Genomic DNA, 22,070 nt, shown 5'->3' on the forward strand with positions numbered 1-22,070 from the left:
TCTTATGAACCAAAATACCAAAATAGCCGCCCAAAGGCATAAGTAACTAAGTGGAAATTGGATTAAAACAAAAGACAAACACGAATAAATGTTGATTTAAAGCAAAAAAATATAATTGGTTCTTCTTCTCTGACGAACATTTGCATTCAATGGTACGTAGCATTTTCATCACACAAATAAGATATAAGCTTAAGCGTGAAAAGTGACGCGCCGTGTATTCGTGAGCCTCAGAACCATTTTAATCATTTTAAAATTATGCTCCAATAAATCACATTTACTAAAATAAAGCTGATCCCATGTGAGCATTAAGGATGCCGTCGGTTCGCAGCACGTTCTCTCTCTCTATCTCTCTCGCGTGTCGGTCCGTGCCAATGTAAAACTCTGAATGGATCTTGCTTATATTTTTCATGTGATGTCATCTTCCTTTAAATATAGTGTCGTTCAGTGTCACAGCAGCTGTTGACTCTTTATATAGAATTATGTTGTACCGTTGAAGTGTTGTTAATGCTTAACTTCTTAGGCATTCTTTGTGTCGCTAAAATGGGAGGATTCCTTCGTGGCGCAGATGAAACAGGTCTATTAATTTATTTTTGACTTAATTAAATGTTAAACGTCACACATGGTTTTCGCTTTCAAATGAGAAATGATTGTCGCTCGAGCAAGCTCCGTAGCTCTGTGTATACCGAAAATTGTGTGCACAATGTATAAAGGGTTTAACTAGGGGATTTGCAAATGTATTGATCCATTAAGACTAACACAAGAACTATTTTAATGTGCATTTTCGACCTATTTTACCGGGTATGAAGTAGTCAATCGATTTCTCCAAAATGTTTCTATTTTCAAAAAATCTGTCGGTTTATGGTCGATAATTGAAAACCGTTTTACTGGCATTTGGAAAGGACAGACGTGCATTTAATACAGTTTATGCCTCACATTAGCACTGTGGTGATACGATAGAGTGTACAAACGATGCGCTACGAGGAATTGTGTAAAATACCGTATCAGAATGGTTCTATCTGGCGCGACGCAGTGAATTTTATTTGCGTTGGGTCCATGTAATAATGATATTATAACATTTGTTGGCAAAATTAAGCGCTTATATATGTAGGAAACATTATACCGGAGGGTTTGTCGCGCACCTTTTTGCAATGTTCAACGATCCAAATATTCATGTTTATTATTTTAGGTTTTCTTGAGTCGATTATGGGTTTCATGATGCGGTTGAATTAGGCAAAATTGCGAATATATAAAAAATGTAGTGTGGCATAGCCGGTAGTGGCGAGACACAGCATCAATAGGAACGGAAGTACGAGTATTTTGCAAAAGGTTAAGCGATTGATAGAGGAAGTGTAGGTATAAGGTTCGAAAAGCCGTTCAAAAGGATACACACATAAGAGAATTATTTTAATGAAAACTATTTCAAAATGAGATTTACCAATAAAATTTGCTGCTTCAGTGCTTCCGATGTTTTCCGAAGGTGTAACGGTGGAATAAGACGCAAAGTCAAGACTCCACTTTGTGATAGTTTCATTGCTGGGGCCAACAAATGATTTTCGCACCGAGTGCACTATCTTAGTTTTTCGGAAAGTCGGATCAACCAACTGGCGTGTCGAATGCGTTTCACAGCCCGGCCAACCCAAAACAATTCACCAAACCAAATAACAACCTAGTTTCGTGTGGTGTGCTCGTAATTTTGGCGGACAAAAACCATTCGGAGAATCGCATTCGAGTTTGTGGCTTCCGATAAAATATTCAGTGTCTTCTGAAATTTTAACTCAATTCACCGTTTGCTTTCTGTAATTATTTGCCGTAAATTAGATATTGTGCATTGTAACGAAGCGAAAGAGAGTATCTAGACAAGGATTTACCACCAAGTGATTTTAATTTTCACTCGAGTTTGCAATCGGTGTGCATGTGTGTGTGTGTGTGAGTTTGTTTGTCCTGCCGACAAAAACCAAACTCCCAAAGATAGACAAAACGAACTAAAAGCAATTAATGCAATTTCATTTTGGCACCAAACTTTATGTGTGAAACTGGATGCCGGCAAGGAATGGCAGCCCCTCGTAAGTTTCGAGTAGGTTTTCGTTCATCGGTCTTTAAAAGCACAGGAAGAAAAAAGTTCAATCAAACGATTTTGCAATGAGATTTAAATTATTACAGGGAAATTTACAGCGTTTTCTATTTATTTACGGTAAATTCAGCTCATTTTGCTGTGTTTACAAATCATCACGTGAGATAGCAAAACACTGGCCATTCAATGGATGGAAAACAATTTACCGCATTCATCGGAAGTAAAAAGTGATGGCGATAAATCTTTGGAAATTGCTTTTACATCGCACACAAATAGTTGTTTTAAATGTTGCACCCACAACGACGTGAGAAAACTGCATTCCACTTTATTAAATGGAGTAAAATAAATGGACGATTGGTTGCAAGACACAATTCACTGACTTTCATTTGAGCAACAAAAAAATGTACGGAGAAATTTTCGAGAAAGTTGTCGTCGATGTTTGTTTTTTTCTTCGTTTGGGGACTGCAATTCGACTGTAAGATAAGCGATTTGGGATCAAATAAATTTGGTGATACGATGTTCGTCGTCGTCTTCGTCGAAAAGTAGTTTGTAATCAAAGAATTTCGAAGAAAATCTATTGCTTCCGCCTGAATGAGCCTATATTATTGGAGTTTTTGGTTGAGAAATTATATAGGAAATTGGCTTTAAGCGGAATAGAATGGGTGTACACCGTACACATACCAAAACATACCAAATCCAGTTGAATTAACGAACAAGGTGCGGCCAAATCGTTTTTTTTTCTATGCCAGAAGTTTTGCAAAGGTTTGTGGCTCTTGGAAGGAAGAAACCATAAAAGGCTATCGCATTTGTGATAACATAAAATTGGTGTCTGTTTGTGTCGGTTCGGGGCACATCTCAAGTGAGCATTGGAATTGGTTTTTTTTCTGCATCGAAGCAAACCACTACATCTACATAATGGAACCAATATTTTGGAATTGGATATGCTAAATTTCAAGAATTCGAATCCGTTTTCATTTTGGCTTGAAACTCAATGGGTTTTCGTAATCAAGCACAAACACACATGCCAGATCAATGCCTTGAATTATGTGCCGAGCGAAAATAAAAACTTTTTCAAGAAATTGAATATCTCACAAGCATTTTCGCTTACATTTTGAATATTCACTTTTATGATTGTTATGGCTGGGTTAAGTGCCATTAAATCAAATTCTTGAGCACAGTGTCAAACTAGATTAAAAGTTTCGTTTTCATAAATACTATAATTTGATAGCAGAGTACTTCATGCTGTTCGCATTTTATATGATAATAAACATGTTCACTTATCCACCCTGAGTGGAATCCACAGATGCTATATTCGGTGATTATTGCGTGCGTTTGTGAGAATGTGTCGTATGCACTCACACCAAAGTTAAGCACCTCAAGCATTTGCATCTAACTCACACAGTCAATATGGTCTGGTTTCAAAAGTTCATTCCGTTTCGTCTGCAATTGTTGGAAAAAGCAACGAAATCAAAGTTTTCCGTCATTTTTATCCACGGATTAAATGCGACACATAGTTCCTTGAACCGTTTACAATGCCTTCGCTCTTGCAAACAAAATTAAAGTCTATTGTTCATCGCAGTGCCAACCAAAATATTCAATCGAACGCGACACAATTTCAACGCAAGATCACCGTGTTCGCTTTTACATACTGACAACAACGGCGTGGCAACAAAACTATTTAAGTGTCATAAGAGAAGTCACAGAAGGAAACAATTGCATTCAATTCTTATTTCAGTTGCATACTTTGCATGCAGTTTGTTCCATTCCGCGGTACAACTTAAAAGTTTAATCATGAAAAGCAGTCAATTCGTATGGGAATATGCACACTTTGCCGCTTTTACTCTCTCTCTATATCCTACTACCTGCTCAACTTTTTCCCATTCAATGGCACAAAACTATTCCGATTACAGAGCACTTTCTCCCCTCCCTCTATCTCTCTCTCCCGCTGGGTGTCTCTTGTTCTCGTTTACGGCACCTTAATTTTTAATGCAGCTTGTAATCGTATGACTTTCAGCAGTCGTCTATTGAATTTTCTTTAAATCGAACAATGACTTTGAATGAGAAAGTCGGAACTTGGCGGTAACGGATGTTCATCGACTTAGCAACTGCCGCGCCCGCGATATAGAGAGAAAGAGAAAAGTGTCTACCGGTACGATATTCGACTTTTATTCGATCGTAAAATCGACTAATCAGACGTGTTTTTTTTGTCTCCTTGTGAAAAACGTGTGAATAATAACATAAATGGCATCGTAAATTTTCGATTCCATTGGATTTGTGCCAACAGTCTCATAAAATGCATCCAAAGTGTTAAATGATTCGCACGCTTTTTTTTTCCTTTCGCCTCTTTTGTCATAAAACTTTAACACCGTCGATAATTGCGAATTCGCTGATGTTTAAATTATTTTCTGGAAAGTGAGAAAAAAAACACCCGAGGAAGCGCAAATGTTTTAATCGTTAGCAAATTTGTCGGATCGTAAACGTGAGGGAAAAACCTGCGTTTTTTTGGCTTCGAAAGTAAACTTTTAATCACACAACGGATTTCTTGCAATCAAACCAAACATCGATGGAATCTCTGATAAATTTGCAGAAAAGAGTGTGAAAAACCCGAGAAAATTTTAATTAATTTTACAATCGTCATTTATCATTTTTTGTGCATCCGCTCGCACAGCAACTAAAACAAAACACAACAACTCCTCTGTTATTTATTGTGGCGCACCACTCGCACCAATTCACACACACACAAAAAAGAGCGAAAATTAACGAGATAAAGTTAAACAAAAACTTACCTGAAGAGTGAATGAACGAATGAGATTGTAAGAACAATTCGAATGATGCCAACATTTTCGACGATTTCTTCAAGCATTTCGCACATGAAGAAACGAGATGAAAACATTTGCTGGTTTTGCTGCAAGCAAACCGTGATTCGCTGCGTGCCATCAACGGTGCAAAACAGCAGGATACAACGCAATACAACCGTCACCGCAAGCCGGAAACTCATCGAGCTACCTTCGTTGTTTTTGTTTTATTTTCGTTGTTGTTGTTGCAAAAAATGAGTTGTCGTGGTGTTGATATTCAAACTTGTTGGCCGACGATCCAATTACAATCCGATTTCAAATTCATTTGCCGTTATTCGTTCGCCGCGATTCTCCTGTTCCAATGATTTCAATCATTGTTGGCTTGTGCCAAAAAGTAAATAATTAATGTGAAAGGATGTATCTCGCGTGTTGTGTCGAGGTACACAGAGAAAAAAAGCGAAAGGCGGTTTGTTGTTTGTTTTGACAGAAAGAACGAGAAAATTCAGTAACAGCCAAAGCGTTGACAAGTTTTAAGTTCGTGGCCGTGTATTTTCATTTCTAACATCGAAAAACTAACAACGCTGCGAATGAAAAAGCAAACCATGACAAAGTTTTGGGAAAAGCGCAATTCGGAAGCCAAATACCATGCATTCCGTTCATGTTTGAACATTTCGTGCATCAAACTCCATTGCAAATAAGCTAACCGGTGCGGTCGACGAATTGTGCTGGTGAAATTCGCCGGCAATTTCGGTCTCGCTTTTCGCTGTGTTCTTTGCGACAAACGTGACATGCTGTGTCGTATTACTCGTTAAGTCGAAAAGTTTCACTTCATTTATTTGTCTGTATATGTAGTTTTCGTTCGTGAACAAGTAGTAAATATTTTATGAAACTTCTTGCATCATTATATTATTCAGTGTTGGCTGCAACAAAAGATAATTTCATCAAGACACAACATGCACAAACCATTTTCATGATGGTGATTTGTGTTGCAATTTTTTTTTCTTCTTCTTGTTCAATGGATGTACATGAATAATAATGCTTGTCATGTTTACATTTTCGGTAATGTAATTTACACCCGTTTTGGGGACTATTTTTGAATGACAACTCAAAGCCTTTACTTACCTCAACAAGACAAGACAAAAAATGTTACGTCATGCGAAAGATAAAAACAATTGCGCGTCATCGGATATAAATAAACCATTCAATTAGACGATGCATCAAATTGCTCTCGAACCAATTTACGTGCTGGGTAAACGTTGTCACGTAAAATAGACATTTCCGATGAGTACCGAATGAAAACAAAACGAGACAAAGCGGGTTTGATCCATTCATCAAAACATTCCCAGAGCAAGTTGTTATATCAAACACGAGCTCTTTTTTTGAATGAAAATCTAAATAAAGTGCGTCTTTGTAATGCGACGGATGCACTGTTGCGAAGGCAGAGCTCTGTACTTCCACGAAGGCGAATCATCGCACCAAAGTCACAGCACGGATCATTTGCAAATGGGTTGCTATATCGAATGGCACCGAAAAGGTTCAATGGATTATGTGACACATGGACAAATCGAGAAAATTGACGGTGCTTTGACTTTGACATCGTCTGATGATTATACCGATGGGAATCACCAATCGCAGAAAGGTTTTTATCGACAAAACAACGGGAAAGAGAAAACGACCAAACCCAAAAAAAAAAATTGTACAAGTTTATCTTTATTTGTGTTATGGATCGCAATGCGATTTCTAACATGCTAAGTTGTAGATTCTAAATGAAATTCACATGATTTATGCTAGCTTGCTTCGGTTTTTTATGCCGAGAAAGAAGAAAAAATATCGCTGTACACTGCTTCATGATGAACCAATTTTCGATCGCTTGTAGTTGAATACAATTTTCATCAAAATGAATAGCCAATTAAATTCTGTTTTTTGTTTCTGTTTCTTTTGGATTTTGTGCCGTAAATGCTCCAGTTACTTTTTCTTAAACTTCTTACGTTCTAAGCAATGTTTAAGTTTAAAATCTCATTGAATGAAATACTTCGTGGGTGTAGATGGATGAATGGGAATTTTGAACTATTATTCTTCGATGATATTGTCAATCACTGAAAATACATATGCCAAACAACCAAAACGAATCAATGACCCATGCGTTAGTACGGCTGAACCTTCCCAGCCTTGTTCCAATTGCGGATACGATTTGCACTTGCAGTTCGGTAGTTCGGGTGCTGACATTCTGGTGGGAAAGAGAGAGAGAGAGAGACCACATATTGAAACGGTGAATTAATTGGTAAAACTTAAAGATTTAGATGGAAACAATTCGTTTGTTTTCATTGATTTAAAAGTTTTCTTTAGATAAATTACCGAGCATTTTTACTGAGTCCGTATTCAATTCGATTGACACCACGCTTTTTGTCAATGATATCGCGGACATTCTTGTAGAAACCATTGACGTCGTGCAATCGATTCTCATTGACCTCTTGATATTCCGTAAAATCCAACGAATAAATTTGACCGTTCACTTCCGTTCCATGCTCCGAGTAATTCAATAGCTCGTACACTTTTGTCACCTTTTTTGGAAAAATAGGAAAAAGAGGTAAAAATGTATTTTTCATAAGTATACACAAATGTCAAAAATCTGACTGCTTTTCTTACCTCATCATAGAAAATGGTGGCATGATGTGCCGATAAGCGAGCACATTTACGAACGTTCTTCATTTGTAGATCACAACCCGGTCCGGAGCCAATCACCAGACTCCTATAGCGCATGAATATATTGTCGTCAATGCTTGAGTTTGTGTACCACTGTTTGCCGGCTAAAATATCGCCGACGGGTGTTAAAACTGCTCGAGCCCTAACTTTTGATTCTTGCAACGGTTTTTCCAAGCGTTTTGCAATGGCCAGTGCACGTTCTTTGTCGTCCACAATGTTTTCCAAACCGTTTGCATAGCAATAGGTTTCTGTATTCAATTGTGGCAACGGTGGAACCGGATGACCGACACCGGCATACGCCGGATCATTATTATCGCCATCGTTGGATGTGGCGTTGCTCCCAAATTGTTTGGCAATTTTGGCGATATCATCTTTCGATAGCAATTGACTAGGAAGCGTAATTTTGACGGGCTTCGCTTTGAGCGCATCCTTAATCGCTTTGTTGGCATTTTCATTCTGATACTTTGCAACCATTTCCGGGCTATCTTTGAGTATTTGTTGTAATTGAGCAAGAGCTAATCGCTTGATGACATCAACATCAAGCCTATCCAATTGATCATCGATTGTGTCTGGTGCCAGTGCACCATTTGTACCGTTCACAAGTTTCGATTTGAATACCTCTTCCGATAATTCCAACAAATCGTCACACTCAGCAGCAAAACATTTGATACTTGTATTTCGTTTACGCTTCCGAATCGATTTCAATTTGTTTGCATCGGTCGCACTTGAGTCTTGCAATTGATTGGAATTATCTGTTTCGGTTGGATCTTCTTTCACACCATTTTCAGCGATTGCTTCGCAATGCTGCACCAAAATGGGTTTATTTTCGATTTTTTCAATAATTTTCTCATCAATATTCAACGGAATTGTATCAACAATATTTTCAATCACTTCAACTTCCGTCATTTCCTTGGTTTCAATCAATCCATTCGCCGCAACCACATCATCATCATCAGTTTCTGTTTTCAAATCGTCGGGTTTGTCCACCTCTTCGTGGAATTGCCGAACGATTTCATTGGCTTTTTGAAGCTCTTGCAGATCTTTGTCAACTTCATCATACACATTTTGAGTATTTACAACCGATGGAAGACCATGCTCACGATAAACACGTTCGCATCGCAATACATCACGTAATGAGGGAAGCAGCGGTGGTGGATTTTTGTAATGGAATTCAACCATTGGTGGTATTTCGGCACAGTGTCGCAACTTAGGCTTCACCTTAAAACGAAACGGTGGATTTTTGCGATGGATGCGACGCAAAAAATCCGATTTCACCGTTTCATGATCGACGCATGTATTAAACTGATTCCACAGTTTAACTCGTTCCGTTGCCGATATGGATGTTACTAATTTCCAATCCTGAATTATTCGGTGAAAAATAATTGGATTAATAATTCTGGGAAATCCGTTGATTTTAGACCAAAAAAAAATACTCACAACAAATTGCTCCGGATGATTCGGACACATCCATAGTGTTGTTGGCAATGCGGTCAACGGCGGATCCAAGCAATCCTATTTAAAACACACAACGAACGTATTTAAAGCATGTTCGCACTTTGACAGTGACAGTTAAAAGTGTGAAGTGTATTTGTTGTATTTACCTGATGAAAGAACAGTGGACAGTAGTCGCACGATATTAACGGTGCTTTTTTGCACGACTTGCGACAGTAGAAACACGTTGCCGCTGGCAACGGTACCAATCCCTGTGCATCTAACTCATGCCGAACACGATTTTGTCCATTGCGATTGTTATTTTTCTTGCTTTTACTCGTTTCATTTGACACTGCGAACATTTTTTTTTATTGAAGAAATTAATTTTAATCATACATTTAAAATATTTCCGTTTATTTAAACCGTTCAAAATGTCAAATGGGACATTTTTAATCGAATTAAAAAAAAACTCTGAGATCAACACTTGCAATTTACCTTTTTCATCGCCGGGAAATTGTGGAAAAATTGCCATTTCACGTGGCAATTCAAATTGACGTGGATTCAAAATGGTTGCAGCTCGAATGAGCTCATCCAACGGTGTTTTTAAATCGATGGCTACTTCTTCAACTGCGTCACCATTTTGTACCGTTTCCTCTTCACTATTACTGTCGATATCCATTTTATCGCTATCGTTATCAATTTCAATCAATTCTACGTTCGCTATATTTTCTACTTGAGACTCTTGTTTCTGTTCCGTATCATCGGTGTTTGGTGTTTCGGGCGAATTTTCATTAATAACAACGACAACTCTTGAATGTTCATCCGTTTCATCCGAAGGTTTATTTAATTCTGTCACCACCACCATCTCCGTTGATTGTGCATTCGTTTCACATTGTACCACTTCATCGTGTGGTTTGTGTTCATCGTCGTCGTTGTTTTTGTCATCGACATTTGTTGTTGTTGTTGTTGTAGTTTCAATGCTGTCAATGGCATCGGCACCGTTACTATACTGCTCACTATTGCTGCGTGATATTTTCAATTTGATATCCCGATCACTGCTTAAGCTATTCTCACTGCTCGACGATACACGTGACAGACTACGTTTTTGATTCAGTCGCACTTTGGCTGCATTAATAACGCCATCGCTCGTAATCGGTGTGGATGGTCTAGAATCTTTGAATTTTTGCAATTCGTGCTGTGTTAAGTCGTCATCATTTGAAATCATTTTGGTTGCATTGGATGTTCGTTGCTTTTGTAGCATTTGGCACATATGACAAAGCCATAAACCCGACGGTATATCTTCTTCTGATAATGGTGGATCACTAGAATTATACACAAAGTCTATGTGAAAAAATCTGCTTTAAATTTGGAGTTTTCAAAGCCAGAAACTTACTGGCAACCCAGATGAAAACTAGCTGGACATCGATCGCAACAAATGAGGTCTCCTCCTTCACGGCATGCATCACAGCAGTCACGATTGTGTCCACGGCCCGGACGACGATAATATGGATGCTGTGGTTTTTTGTTTGCTTGACGAGACGCTTCACGACTGTCCGGCGGCCGAATTAAAGCCTGTATCAGCTAAAAATAAATACAAATCGAACACAATTTCATTAATACACACGAACAAAGAGAACTGATTAAATCCATTTCGACAAATCCTTTATTACTCACTGGCATCAAACCACCCGATGTGCAAAAATCATAGTCATTTTTCGACATTATTTTCCTCTATTTGATCGGCATATACGGGCGAACTCAAGCGAACACGGAATTCAGTGCGATAAATGCAAATTAAATGCTTCGAACTAAAAAAAACGCGAAACCAAATAATTAAAACCGAGCTTCCAAAAAAAGAAAAGAGAAGTCAAACACAAAAACCTTTTAGCTCTGTACCTCGGATGTGTGTTTTATACAGTGTATAGTACAATACAGAGAGTGTGTTTGAAAGATGGAACAAAAATTCAAATTTGACAAGTAAAGTCAAAAGCATCTAGACTTCAGTACAAGCTACGTATTGGTGGTGCTGCTATACAGTTATCCATGCAAGAAGAGTACCGACCGTTGACAGCTACTGTCAAAGCGACAAGCCAATTCAAAGCGCGCGTTATTTCTGTCACAACAGCGGCTTTTTCAATTTTTGACACGGGCAAAACATTGGATTTTCATAGGAAATTGACTAAATGAATCGACCGCTCATCATCTTAATGGGAAATTCACTCTATTCTCATTATTTCATTAAATTTGTTTTTTCTCAGGGAGTTAAAAACTAAACGAACAATAAACAAATGAATTTCAGTTGAAAAAAAACCAATGTCCCTATCGAGGGCCTGAATTGTATCCAGCAAAATGCGTATACACTCAGACATTCAAAGAATTTACTTAAATCGAATTCAAATTTGAAATAGAAAAATTGTGATTTTTCTCGAATCGATTTCCTATCTTCTTTTTAAAGAAAAATATTAATCGAATGATGGACCAACATCGACTCATTTCATTCGTTCACCGCAAACTGACATTTCGATTGACGTTAAACAGTCCAGCGGTACATTCGACAATAAGTGTCAAAATGGCACAGCGTTTGCTTGTCTGGCCGTCGTTTAGCAGGGAGAAAAAGATCGTAGTAGAGCATGTGCGATGCGTTGCGAGTGGAGATTATTCACAAGGCATTCGAAACGCATATGTGAATGATTATTGGTTTGTTCGATTGCTTTGGTTTGTATGAAAAATTTTGCCGTGTCAGTCGTGTGCCGTTCTCTGCGTCAAAATGTCTTCCCGTCAATCGTTGCTCTCGTAGTCGTAAATACATATTGTGTGTGTGATAGAGATGTTGTTTCGCCTATGTGTACCCTTTTGAACGAATGTAATTGCTAAATAATTATTTCGTGTGTACAACATTTTCGACATCTTTTCGGTGGTCGTTTTAATTTAAAGTAAAAAAACTAAAAAAAAAAATGATTCACATCATCATCATCAGCTGTACATACGGGAATATTTGATTAAAAACTCTTGTGTTTGCGTTTTTCATCGACAACGAATCGCAAAGACTGTGTGTGAGGTGACTTTAACAAATCGCAAGGAAATGATGATTAATAAAAGGCTGAGAGGTCAAACAAAATTATCGAAAAAAATGAAAATAAACCGATAATAACGAGGTTCTAACGAAAAACAAAATTGGTTTGTTCAATGACTTCAGCCCATATACGGTTAGGGAAAAGTTCGAGTCTTGTGTATAGAGTAGCAGCGGCAGCAGCAGCAGCAAGAAGAAAAAAAAACCAAAGGCACTAAGACAACCGAAAAAACATTTAATATCGACGATAAATACATGTAATTTAGTCATTCGGTTTAAATTGTATCGAACAACGGCAATTTGTGTATACGTTTCAGTGGTGCGACCAATGCCAATAACAATCAGTGGAATCGTGAGCGCACAAAAATACGAACAATCGCGAATCCACACATTCAGCAATTTGACTGAAGCGAAACAGTAGCGAAGACATTTCGCTAAATTTATCGAAACGAAGAAAAAAAACACACAAATTCAAGTGCACTGAGTGTATCGTGCGGGCAAAGTGTCATCAAAAATAAAAAGCGGCACTTTTGGAGGGACTCAGCCCGATTCCGTTCATATGTGCGATAGAAATTAAGAGAAAATTACAACAAAACCAAACATTTAAAACAAAAGTATCGACACATAAAAAAATGGCAGGTGCTTATGATCATTTGTTTAAGCTCCTCATAATTGGAGACAGCGGTGAGTGGGCGAGGCGGTTTGCCTGATGATGTTTTTTTTTTTGTTCATTTCATTTTTCCTGTTTTTGTGTTATCTCGCATTCGGTACTTTCCTCTTTTGCGACCGCATCACAGTTATTAGCCTTCATTCATGTTTGTTTGACGGTTTTGCAACCGAATCCAAAAGAACACCGGATGATGTTTTCCGTCATTCTCCGTAAATATTGATTCAAAATTAATATCATTTCAAGTTTAAAATACGGAATTTTTTTGTACTTTCATGTGTTGTTTATTCATCCCATCCGAAAAATGATATTTTTTTTGTTCCTATTGTGTTTGTGTGTGTGCTCAAAGTTAAAACCTTAAAATATTTGCTCTATTAATTACCCGCACTCTCGAACCCGACGACCATTGTCGTTGTCGTCATCATCATAAAAATTCATTTTGTTTTCGCTCTCATTTGGTCGACAAGCGGCTCGGTGCTCATGTTTTATGTTATGTTGTTTCAATGAATTGAACAGACAAAATGATCTAGCAATTACAATCTGTATCGTTTACATTCACCAAATTTTACACATTTGTTCACTCACAAACATACAACTATACAAACATTCCACTCTATTGACTCGTGTTATTCGTTTCACTTTAGTTTTTTTTTTCGGCTGAGACATTGAACAAATACATCGATAAAATGTATGGAAGCATTGTGTTGTAATTTGCCCTTGATAAGCGCAACGAGAATTCATTGTTAAAGTTTTCCGTTTATTTAATCTCTATCCCTCTCCCTCTTTCTGTCTCTTTGTCTCTCTCTCTCAGTTTATCTATCTCTCTTCCTCTGTTCCGATTGTACGAGTAAAACGTATCTGAACCATGGACTCATATATGTACTAAAACAGTCACACAACCAAATCAATTTCCACTTCTCATATGGGAGCAAACGCGCGCGCGACCAAGTTCGCACACGGCCAATCACCAGCTCTTTTAATCACATGCAACCCAGAGACTATTATATAAAATGCACGAGTGATGATTCATAGCCTACGATACGAGCGTGTGTACGATGGATTTCTATGCAGCGATACCGAATCTTTTCGTCAAAATGATTGTATTTTGGTTTTCGCCCGAAAATCGATAAAAATCAAATTGATTACTATTAACTTGTATAAAATTCTTTGATTTTCTCCCTTGTTTTCCAAAACCCATGCAAACAAACGTTCATTTTTGACCAAATAACAGCGTTGATTTTTTCATTTCGATAAAAACGATCGTCTCGGCTTGAAATCTCATTCCATTCTCGGATTACCCATATTTCTTTCGTTGTTTTTACATAATAATGCAACCAAGTGTTGTTTTCATTTTCATTTCCATTCCGTTGGTGGGTGTTTTATTTTTGCAAAAAAAAAACCTAATCCAGTTACATTGAGCCTACTCCTCGCATACACTAGGTATTGATGATGCATCAATTAGGCGCGTTGATACTGAGCTGGGTTTCATTTGTTTGTTTGCTTTCGAACTGTGTGTGTGTGTTTTGAAGGATTTGAGAAATAGCAAATAGCAACCAGCAAACGATTTGTATCTGCAACGACAACAACAACGACGAAGACGACGACGACGACGACTACGAAGAATGAAGGAGAATGAGAACACGTAAATTGATATTATTATGGAATGCTGTGTGTTTGTTGCGATTGATGCGGCTGCTATGTGCTTCTCGTGTATTTTTCTCTCTCTTCAATCTTCTGTCATTAGATTGTTGGTGTGCAAAGGGTCAGAGCATCGGCCACCTTTTATTCACTTCGCATATAATATTCAAAGCATGAGCTAAATACACACTGTTTAACCATTTATTGTTGCTATTACGACTCACTTTTCTTCTTGCCGTCGTCGTCGTCGTTCTTCTTTCGACTGATTCGCCGTCGAGTTTCATTGTTCATGCGTTGCACTGTGTGTTCTTTTTGACACCACGTGGTAATTGATATTGTTTTCGCCTTTAGATTCTTTTTTATTGGCTTAATTTGAATCAAAGTAGCGATTTATATCAGCACATTTCGTTTCACTTCGATGCGTCTTTTCGTTGTTCAGATTTCTCGGTAATTTTGGGTTTTCTGTTCAAAACATTCACTTCGAGCGCAAATGAAATTCAAATGGGCTATAAAACTGTAGCAAAACATCTATTCTTTGCATTTGTATAGACCGTAATTTATGCACCGAGAGAAATATCGAAAAAAATCTGGCTCGTAGCTATAAAAATGTATGCTCGAAATTTTTCGCTATGCCTTTTTCTGGGTACATAAACAGATGGCTACTATAAACACAATGATCCAAAAATAGCATTTAAAAATGGGAAATTTATTCATAGTATTCGGTCGGTCGAATCATAACATACATTCGATAGCACATCGTGCGTACGTTAGTACAATTGATGTAATTCATAAATGGTTAAAATAATAGCGTCGGAAATATTCTTGCAATGAGCAAGCATGCATCTCGTGTCGTGCCCTTATCAAAGCCGTAACGTCAAATCAAGAAAGGCCAGTAACACACACGCCATAGCCAAGTGATGCCATACGATGGAAATCAATTCAAACCTCACAAATTAATTCGGAATGTGTGTGTATGCTTTTTAGCTACTGCATAACAATTTTTAATTGGATTAAGCGTGTTGTCGTTGCATTACAAGCCATTTGTTTCGATTGTTTGTCTGCGTTGCCGGTTCAGACTGGTTCATAATATGATGTGTGTGTCTATGAAAGAAAACATACTGTATTTTCATGCATCATGGAAATCATTCTAAATTATGCTTTATTCCGGATATTAAACGAAAGCCAATGAGTGTGTGTTCACAACCAGAAGAAAGTACTTTAGTTCGACAAGAGGAAAGTCGTCGGAATGAAGACACATCACGTTTTCAATAAAAAAAATTGAGAATAATTATGCAATCATTTCTCATGCAATGATTTCATTCATTTCTTCTTTTTTTTAGGAGTCGGCAAATCATCGTTGCTGCTTCGCTTTGCGGACAACACATTCTCAAACAGTTACATAACGACAATAGGTGTTGATTTTAAAATACGAACTGTTGATATTGAAGGGAAACGTGTCAAACTGCAGATATGGTATGTTCTTAACAGGAAAAAAAATCCTCTAAAACCAATCTCTTCAAACCAGCTAATTTGTTCTGTTTTTCTTTTTCAATTCTCTTTCGTTTCGAAACAAAAGGGACACAGCGGGCCAGGAGCGGTTTAGAACAATAACTAGCACGTATGTATCATTCAAACCATTGTATTTTTTTTCTCGTATGAACGATTCTCGCACATGGCAATTATACAACTCTCTTTTTTTGTTGTTTCGTTTCCATCGAAATGTCGTTCCATTCTTTTCCCCTGTGACTAACGTAATTATTTTCATATTTTACAGGTACTACAGAGGCACGCACGGTGTCATTATAGTGTATGACGTCACAAACGGTGAATCATTTGCCAACGTGAAGCGCTGGCTTCAAGAAATCGAACATAACTGTGATGTCGTCAATAAAGTTTTAGGTAAATAGGCGAATGAGTGAAATTCCCAGAAAAAAAACGTAAAAAGAAGAGTCAGAAATTGAGATTGAAGAAACAGCTTAAGAAAGGATGATCTTATCGAAACTTTAGTTTGAAAGAAAAAAATATGAACATTGGAACATGTGTTCATGTTTGTTTTTATCAAGAAAAATGTTCTTATACTTGCCTTGCCGTACATGGCACCGGCTTGCACAGAATCCGCACATGACGTCAACAACTTTTTATCACCGAAAAATGAAACACTTTATTTATTGCTTCGCGAACGATCGCTTAGAAATGAGTCCGTTTTTTTTGCTCTCGTTCTCACCCTCTCTATCATCATCTCTATCTCTATTTCGTTGGAATTTTTCACAGCAAATAGAGATGAATTGCAAAAGTAGCGAAACGAAATTAATTCCGCAATGATCCGAGCATCGTAATGAAATACATCCGTTCCGCTGTTCTGGGCTGAATAACAAATTTCATATGATGCTCCTTTAGTATCAGCTATTAGATTCATAGACAGTATTAAATGTTCAGTGGCTTCGTTTATTAAATTACTCGCCATACCCATATGAAATGTGTGCAATGGATGCGTGTATTTATTAACAACAGTTCGATGCAATTCTGTTTTTTTTTCTTGTTTGTTGTTATATTTCGCCGTCAAAACACATCTAAATTGTGAAAAAAATCTATATGAAGTAATTGAAGCGTTTGTTTACGAAAGAAATGGAAATGATGACGATGAATATAAATAATCACAAAGAATGCATTAGATCATCTCTTTTTCACTTTCTCTATTAACTGCTGCGATCTCATTTTCAAATCAAATAAGCGATCAAATTAAATGGTCATTTTACACATAGATGTGGAACAATGCATAACAATCAAGTTTTTATTAACAAATGCACTCATTTCTCTCTCTTTTTTTTCGCTTCATTTCTGCAGTCGGTAATAAAAACGATGATCCAAACCAGAAAGTGGTCATCACTGAGGATGCGCAGCGCTTTGCAAAGCAAATGGACATTCAATTGTTCGAAACATCAGCCAAAGACAATATTAATGTAGAAGAAATGTTTCTTGCAATCACGAAAAAAGTCTTATACCATAAATTACAGACCGTTCAAAATAAGCAGGACAACGATGAACCAATTAAAGTAGGTATCAAAAAGGGATTTTACAAAAAGAAGAGCAAATGTTGCTAACCAACTTGTATACAGACATACAAAACAAATCTATCACTTTACGTACGCACTAAGAGAAACAAAATGATGAGCGAAGAAGAACATAAGCAGATGACTATCGCACAGCAGAGTTCCAGAACCGAATATCCATAATTTCCGTACAATAACAACAACAACAACAACAAGTGCAATAGCAGCAAAATGATAATAATGAATCAACAATGGACAACTCCTTTGGAACTAATAATCATTTTGTTCCGTCGAGATTGAACATATCGATGTTGTGTTTTCTTTGCAACGAATGAGATGATTCAATTCCGTTGCAAGATAACCAACGGCATCTACCTAATATGAACCGCTTCGAATAGTTTAAAAGCAGGAAAAAATAAGAAAATACAATAAAAATCTAAAATATTACTCAATTTTAGCCGAGTGAGTTGTGAGTTTTTGGAATGAATTTTTTTTTTTGATACGGCTGAAAAAGAAAGAATACAACAAAATTTAGAATATTTTTGGATAATGGATATTACCGCGTTTTTTGCTCGGATGGACGGCTAATATTTCGATGCCACACTTCAATTGATAGAAGAAAAAAAACCAAAAGAAAAGTACAAAGATGTGAATGCAATAAATGTGTCTAACTCCAATATGCGAAGCAAAGCCATCGAAATAACCTCCGATATTGCGACGAAGGTGTGTTTTTATCACCATCACCACCACCACCCAGTCAATTTATGTGTATAACCAATTCATTGTGGCTGCATTTATTCCTCTCATTTAGATGGAAAAAAGAAGAAATACCCTCATTCACACGAACACATTTCGTTTCGTATACTATTTACTAGTGCGCATAAAATAAATAATATCAATCGCTTTGTATTTTTGTAGAAATTACAAGAAGAAAAGAAGTTTTGTTCTTCTCAAAACAAGGAAAAACGAAAAATGTAAAATTAAAAGAAACGAATGCAAAGTGTGTGTGTTTTCGTTTTGAAATTCCCTAGTCGATATTCAAAGGGAAGAAAGAATTGGACAACACTCGCTATTAGCCATATTCGATACGTAATCCTGCACTGAACCCACTATTCAGTCTGCTATATAAATATCAGCTATTAAATTACAGGTCAAAATCATATTTATCAATTTTTTTTTGGAATTGAATCTGCTTTTGAATTTACACGAAGAAGAAGAAAAAAGAATGTTTGTCGATACTTCCAATTACAATTTACTCTTCCAAGTTAACCAATTATGATTTGTTCTTTTATGTTCACTCTTGCAATTTCGAACGAACAAATCACGAATTTCGAAATTAACAAATAAATTATTACATTTTGATTGCATATCATTTTGTTTACCCAACAACAAAAAAACGATGAATTATTTTATTTATTTCCATTCATTTGTGCATTTGTTGATATTTTTTTCTCTTCGGTTCTCATAAACTATATATATATAAAATTAACTACTCTATGACATTTACTCCAACTTATAATTTTAGAAATACTTTTTTTTTTTTAAATAGGAGTGTACAAACAACTGAAATATGCTATCATTTTATGTATGAAATTGTAAAATAAATGAATACGGTATAAAAGAAACAAGAATTGAATCAAAATAAATGGAAATCGATGAAAACTTTCAATAAAAAAAAATCATGTAGTTTTTCTTGTGGTTGAGGTGATCATCTTAGTCTTGGATCTACTGCAGAGAAACAGTCAAGGAACGGACTGCCATAGAATCCACTGGCACAGGTACAGAATGGCACATGGTATTTAGCCTTTGGAAATGGATCAAACAAATGAACATTGGGTTTGCTTTAATTATTTTGAATTGAATTAATCCAATCAAACGACATTCAACTTTTGAAAAGTTTTTTTTTAAGTCATTCGACTTTTGATTCCAAAAAATTCAAACCGAAAAAAATCCAAAACAACAGAAAACCGTGTAAATATCGAACCTTACAAACGGCATTCGCACCACATGGATTTTTCACACAGGCATTTTTGCACTTGTTAAACGAACAAAATTGATCCTGTTCACAGTCAGCATTATTAAAACAATTTTTATTCATTGCTTCCGAAACCAATAGCACACATCCAAATAAAATGAGTAAAACGATTTCTATTTGTTTGACCATTTTCCAAGCGATTCAAGCTCAACGGATGCTTGCCGATTTGTAACTAAATTACGGGTTCCGTACATATTTGTAAACAACCGTTTAGAAAACCTTCTATTTCTACTGAATTTTTCAACTGTTACGTTGCGATTATTTCCACTATTTTACTATAACGAGAATGTATGACCACAAATGCACAAATTGCGGTAATTTCACAAGCGTAAATCGAATTAAATAAGTGAGATTGCGTGCAAAATATGACTCAAGAACAATTGCGGTCGATGCGCAGTTAGCATGCTTGACTTCCGACAACCCATATCGAATTTTGTTTTCTCTACAAAGCGAGACAAAAAGGGCATAAGTCGCGAGAAAAAATGACTCTTTTCTTCATATCAGAGTGAAAATGTTCACAGATCACATTTCCGGCGTTTGCATAAAGAAAACCCATTGAAATTTCAAGGCAATGCAAAACTCATTAAATGTTAATAGAAAAGCATTTCATTAAATGCTGATTGAATAACTTACGAATTTATAGGGTCAGTAAAATGCACTTGTTTATTATTTGTTGTTGTTGTTGTTGTTTTTTATTCTTTATACAAAGCCTATACAAAAAATCTGAGTTCTTTTAAACTTAATTATTCATACCGAGATCGGTATCATGGCAAATTGGTAAAAAAATGAACAAACGAAACAATCAGAGAAGAAAAGGTATATTAATACACTACTAGAAATCAATTAATACAAAAAAAATAGAAGATGAGCGGCTCATTACAATCATTGTAAACAGTTTGTGTGTTTTGCATTCTATATCGCGTTTTTCTTTGTTTCTTCGTGTTTGTTACTATTATTTATTTTTCGACGACTTTGAACACATAGAGAGAGCGAGAGACGATTTATTATTAAGTGAATTGAAGTTTTTTTTCCGTTTTTTGTCCAAAGGTGTAATAGAAAGTAAGTTTCGTTCAGTGTGATGGTAAGTCTATCTAATTTTCTGGAGATGGATTTTCGGTTGAATCTGAAAGATCAACTTCTCTCTTGTAGTATCTGGCTACTGGATAGCTACGCGATTGACGACATGATACCAAAGCATCGCCGCTTGTTCCTTGTGGACATTTGCAAACAGCTAAGTGGCGTTTAGCTTCGCAAATGGCATTGCTACCGCATTGACCAATGCATGGATCAACGCATGAATAATTGATACAGGCACGACTGTCTGAGCATTCAACATCACTTTGGCATTCGCCTCGTGCGCAGTGTGTTAAAGGATTGCCAGTATATCCTGGTAAACAGGTACACACTAAATGGACAAAAGAGGGAGAAGAAAGAGTAAATATCAATGGACAAAGTTTATATTTGGTTGATTGAACATTAAATATTTAACGATTTAAATAAGAAAGTTTTCATGTTCAGTAACATACCTGGCCGTTCACGTCCTGTATTATCATGGCCTGGAGTACATTTTGCGTTCTGAAATTTGATGGGAATGCATTAAAAATCGTTTCAAATTCATCTGTTTACATAAACAGTATAAACAGGAAATGCACTTACAGTTCCGCATGGGTTGTTTGGTGAGCACAAATCCTCTGGAAAGAAGGAAACACATTTTTATCAAATTAAATATAAATAATAAACAATGAGATTCTTTTTCTGAAATATAAAGAATTTCCTAAGTAAACATAAAGGAGAATGCGAGTCCATTATTTAGAGAATCAAATGAATTTCTGATAATTTAACGAAAAAAATCGAACGATTTGCACCGAAACCGTTGATTTATCGAACGCTATCTATTTGAACCATTTAAAACATTGATTAAACGCTATAAAAAGTATGTATTGAGCCGATAGTATCAACTGTATATCATGTCCATTAAACGTACCTGGAGTGAAAGGACGGCAGCGAGTAAATGGATCACCGGTGTGGTCGCGGGGACACGAACAAATTGGAGTCAAACCTCTCAAATTACAGTCGGCGTTCACACCTATTCATGAATGAATAAAGAGTTTTGAATGGTGGCCAAGGCACACGTACTAATCAAATGTTTGATAAATATTTAATAAATTCGACACATTCCCCCCTTTCAATTCAGAATAGTCCATTTGATATGTGTTTCACGTAAACCATTTGATGGAACACAGTTTTTAAGTGTTTTTGATGGATTTTGGCTCACGCTATAATAAACGATGATTCATAAGAAAGAACATACCACAAGCACCATCGCATGGGTTTTTGCACACGCCATAGATACATGCTGGTCGTCCAGATGGGCAGTCACGATCTCCGTAGCATTCAGCACGACATTCCACAAGTGGGTTTCCGAAATAGTTCTACAAATTAACCCAATTCAATGATGCACTCACAGACAATGTATTTGGCTAATGTCAGCTAGCTAACTGAAAACATTCTGGCTGGCTCAGCGACTGAGTTCTATGCGTTGCGTTTTTTCATCGCTCGAAATCATATATATGGAGATTTTTGTTTTGTTCATGTACCGTTATTTGTCAA

At 36.7% G+C, this 22,070-nt stretch overlaps 3 protein-coding genes across 4 annotated transcripts; 1 reads left to right on the plus strand and 2 right to left on the minus strand.

Annotated features, from left to right (window-relative positions):
* Window positions 1-6,556: 6,556 nt before the first annotated feature.
* Window positions 6,557-11,512, minus strand: LOC129578587 (PHD finger protein 12). 2 transcript variants are annotated; one of them, XM_055467382.1, is made up of 9 exons: window positions 10,882-11,512; window positions 10,675-10,808; window positions 10,394-10,581; window positions 9,496-10,322; window positions 9,171-9,352; window positions 9,007-9,081; window positions 7,513-8,928; window positions 7,222-7,427; window positions 6,557-7,093 (listed from the first exon to the last, which is right to left on the minus strand). In XM_055467382.1, exons 2-9 carry the CDS (start codon window positions 10,720-10,722, stop codon window positions 6,937-6,939), a joined length of 3,099 nt encoding a protein of 1,032 aa, XP_055323357.1. In that variant the 5' UTR covers window positions 10,723-10,808; window positions 10,882-11,512; the 3' UTR covers window positions 6,557-6,936. The 2 variants fall into 2 exon arrangements, with proteins under 2 accessions (XP_055323357.1, XP_055323366.1); XM_055467391.1 differs by having other exon boundaries at window positions 10,897-11,073.
* Window positions 11,513-12,622: 1,110 nt separating this feature from the next.
* LOC129578598 (ras-related protein Rab-35-like) lies at window positions 12,623-19,077 on the plus strand. Its single transcript, XM_055467406.1, has 6 exons — window positions 12,623-12,754; window positions 15,716-15,848; window positions 15,952-15,993; window positions 16,150-16,274; window positions 17,220-17,428; window positions 17,492-19,077. Exons 1-6 carry the CDS (start codon window positions 12,703-12,705, stop codon window positions 17,606-17,608), a joined length of 678 nt encoding a protein of 225 aa, XP_055323381.1. The 5' UTR covers window positions 12,623-12,702; the 3' UTR covers window positions 17,609-19,077.
* A 1,305-nt stretch (window positions 19,078-20,382) lies between these two features.
* Window positions 20,383-21,968, minus strand: LOC129577629 (delta-like protein 4). The gene is made up of 6 exons (XM_055465036.1): window positions 21,960-21,968; window positions 21,772-21,892; window positions 21,445-21,546; window positions 21,117-21,151; window positions 20,987-21,035; window positions 20,383-20,865 (listed from the first exon to the last, which is right to left on the minus strand). Exons 1-6 carry the CDS (start codon window positions 21,966-21,968, stop codon window positions 20,552-20,554), a joined length of 630 nt encoding a protein of 209 aa, XP_055321011.1. The 3' UTR covers window positions 20,383-20,551.
* Window positions 21,969-22,070: the final 102 nt, after the last annotated feature.

This window comes from Sitodiplosis mosellana, unplaced genomic scaffold, assembly GCF_009176505.1.
Source record: "Sitodiplosis mosellana isolate CC-2019 unplaced genomic scaffold, AAFC_SMos_1.0 Smas_scaffold_1, whole genome shotgun sequence".
Classification (NCBI taxonomy): Eukaryota; Metazoa; Arthropoda; class Insecta; order Diptera; family Cecidomyiidae; genus Sitodiplosis; species Sitodiplosis mosellana.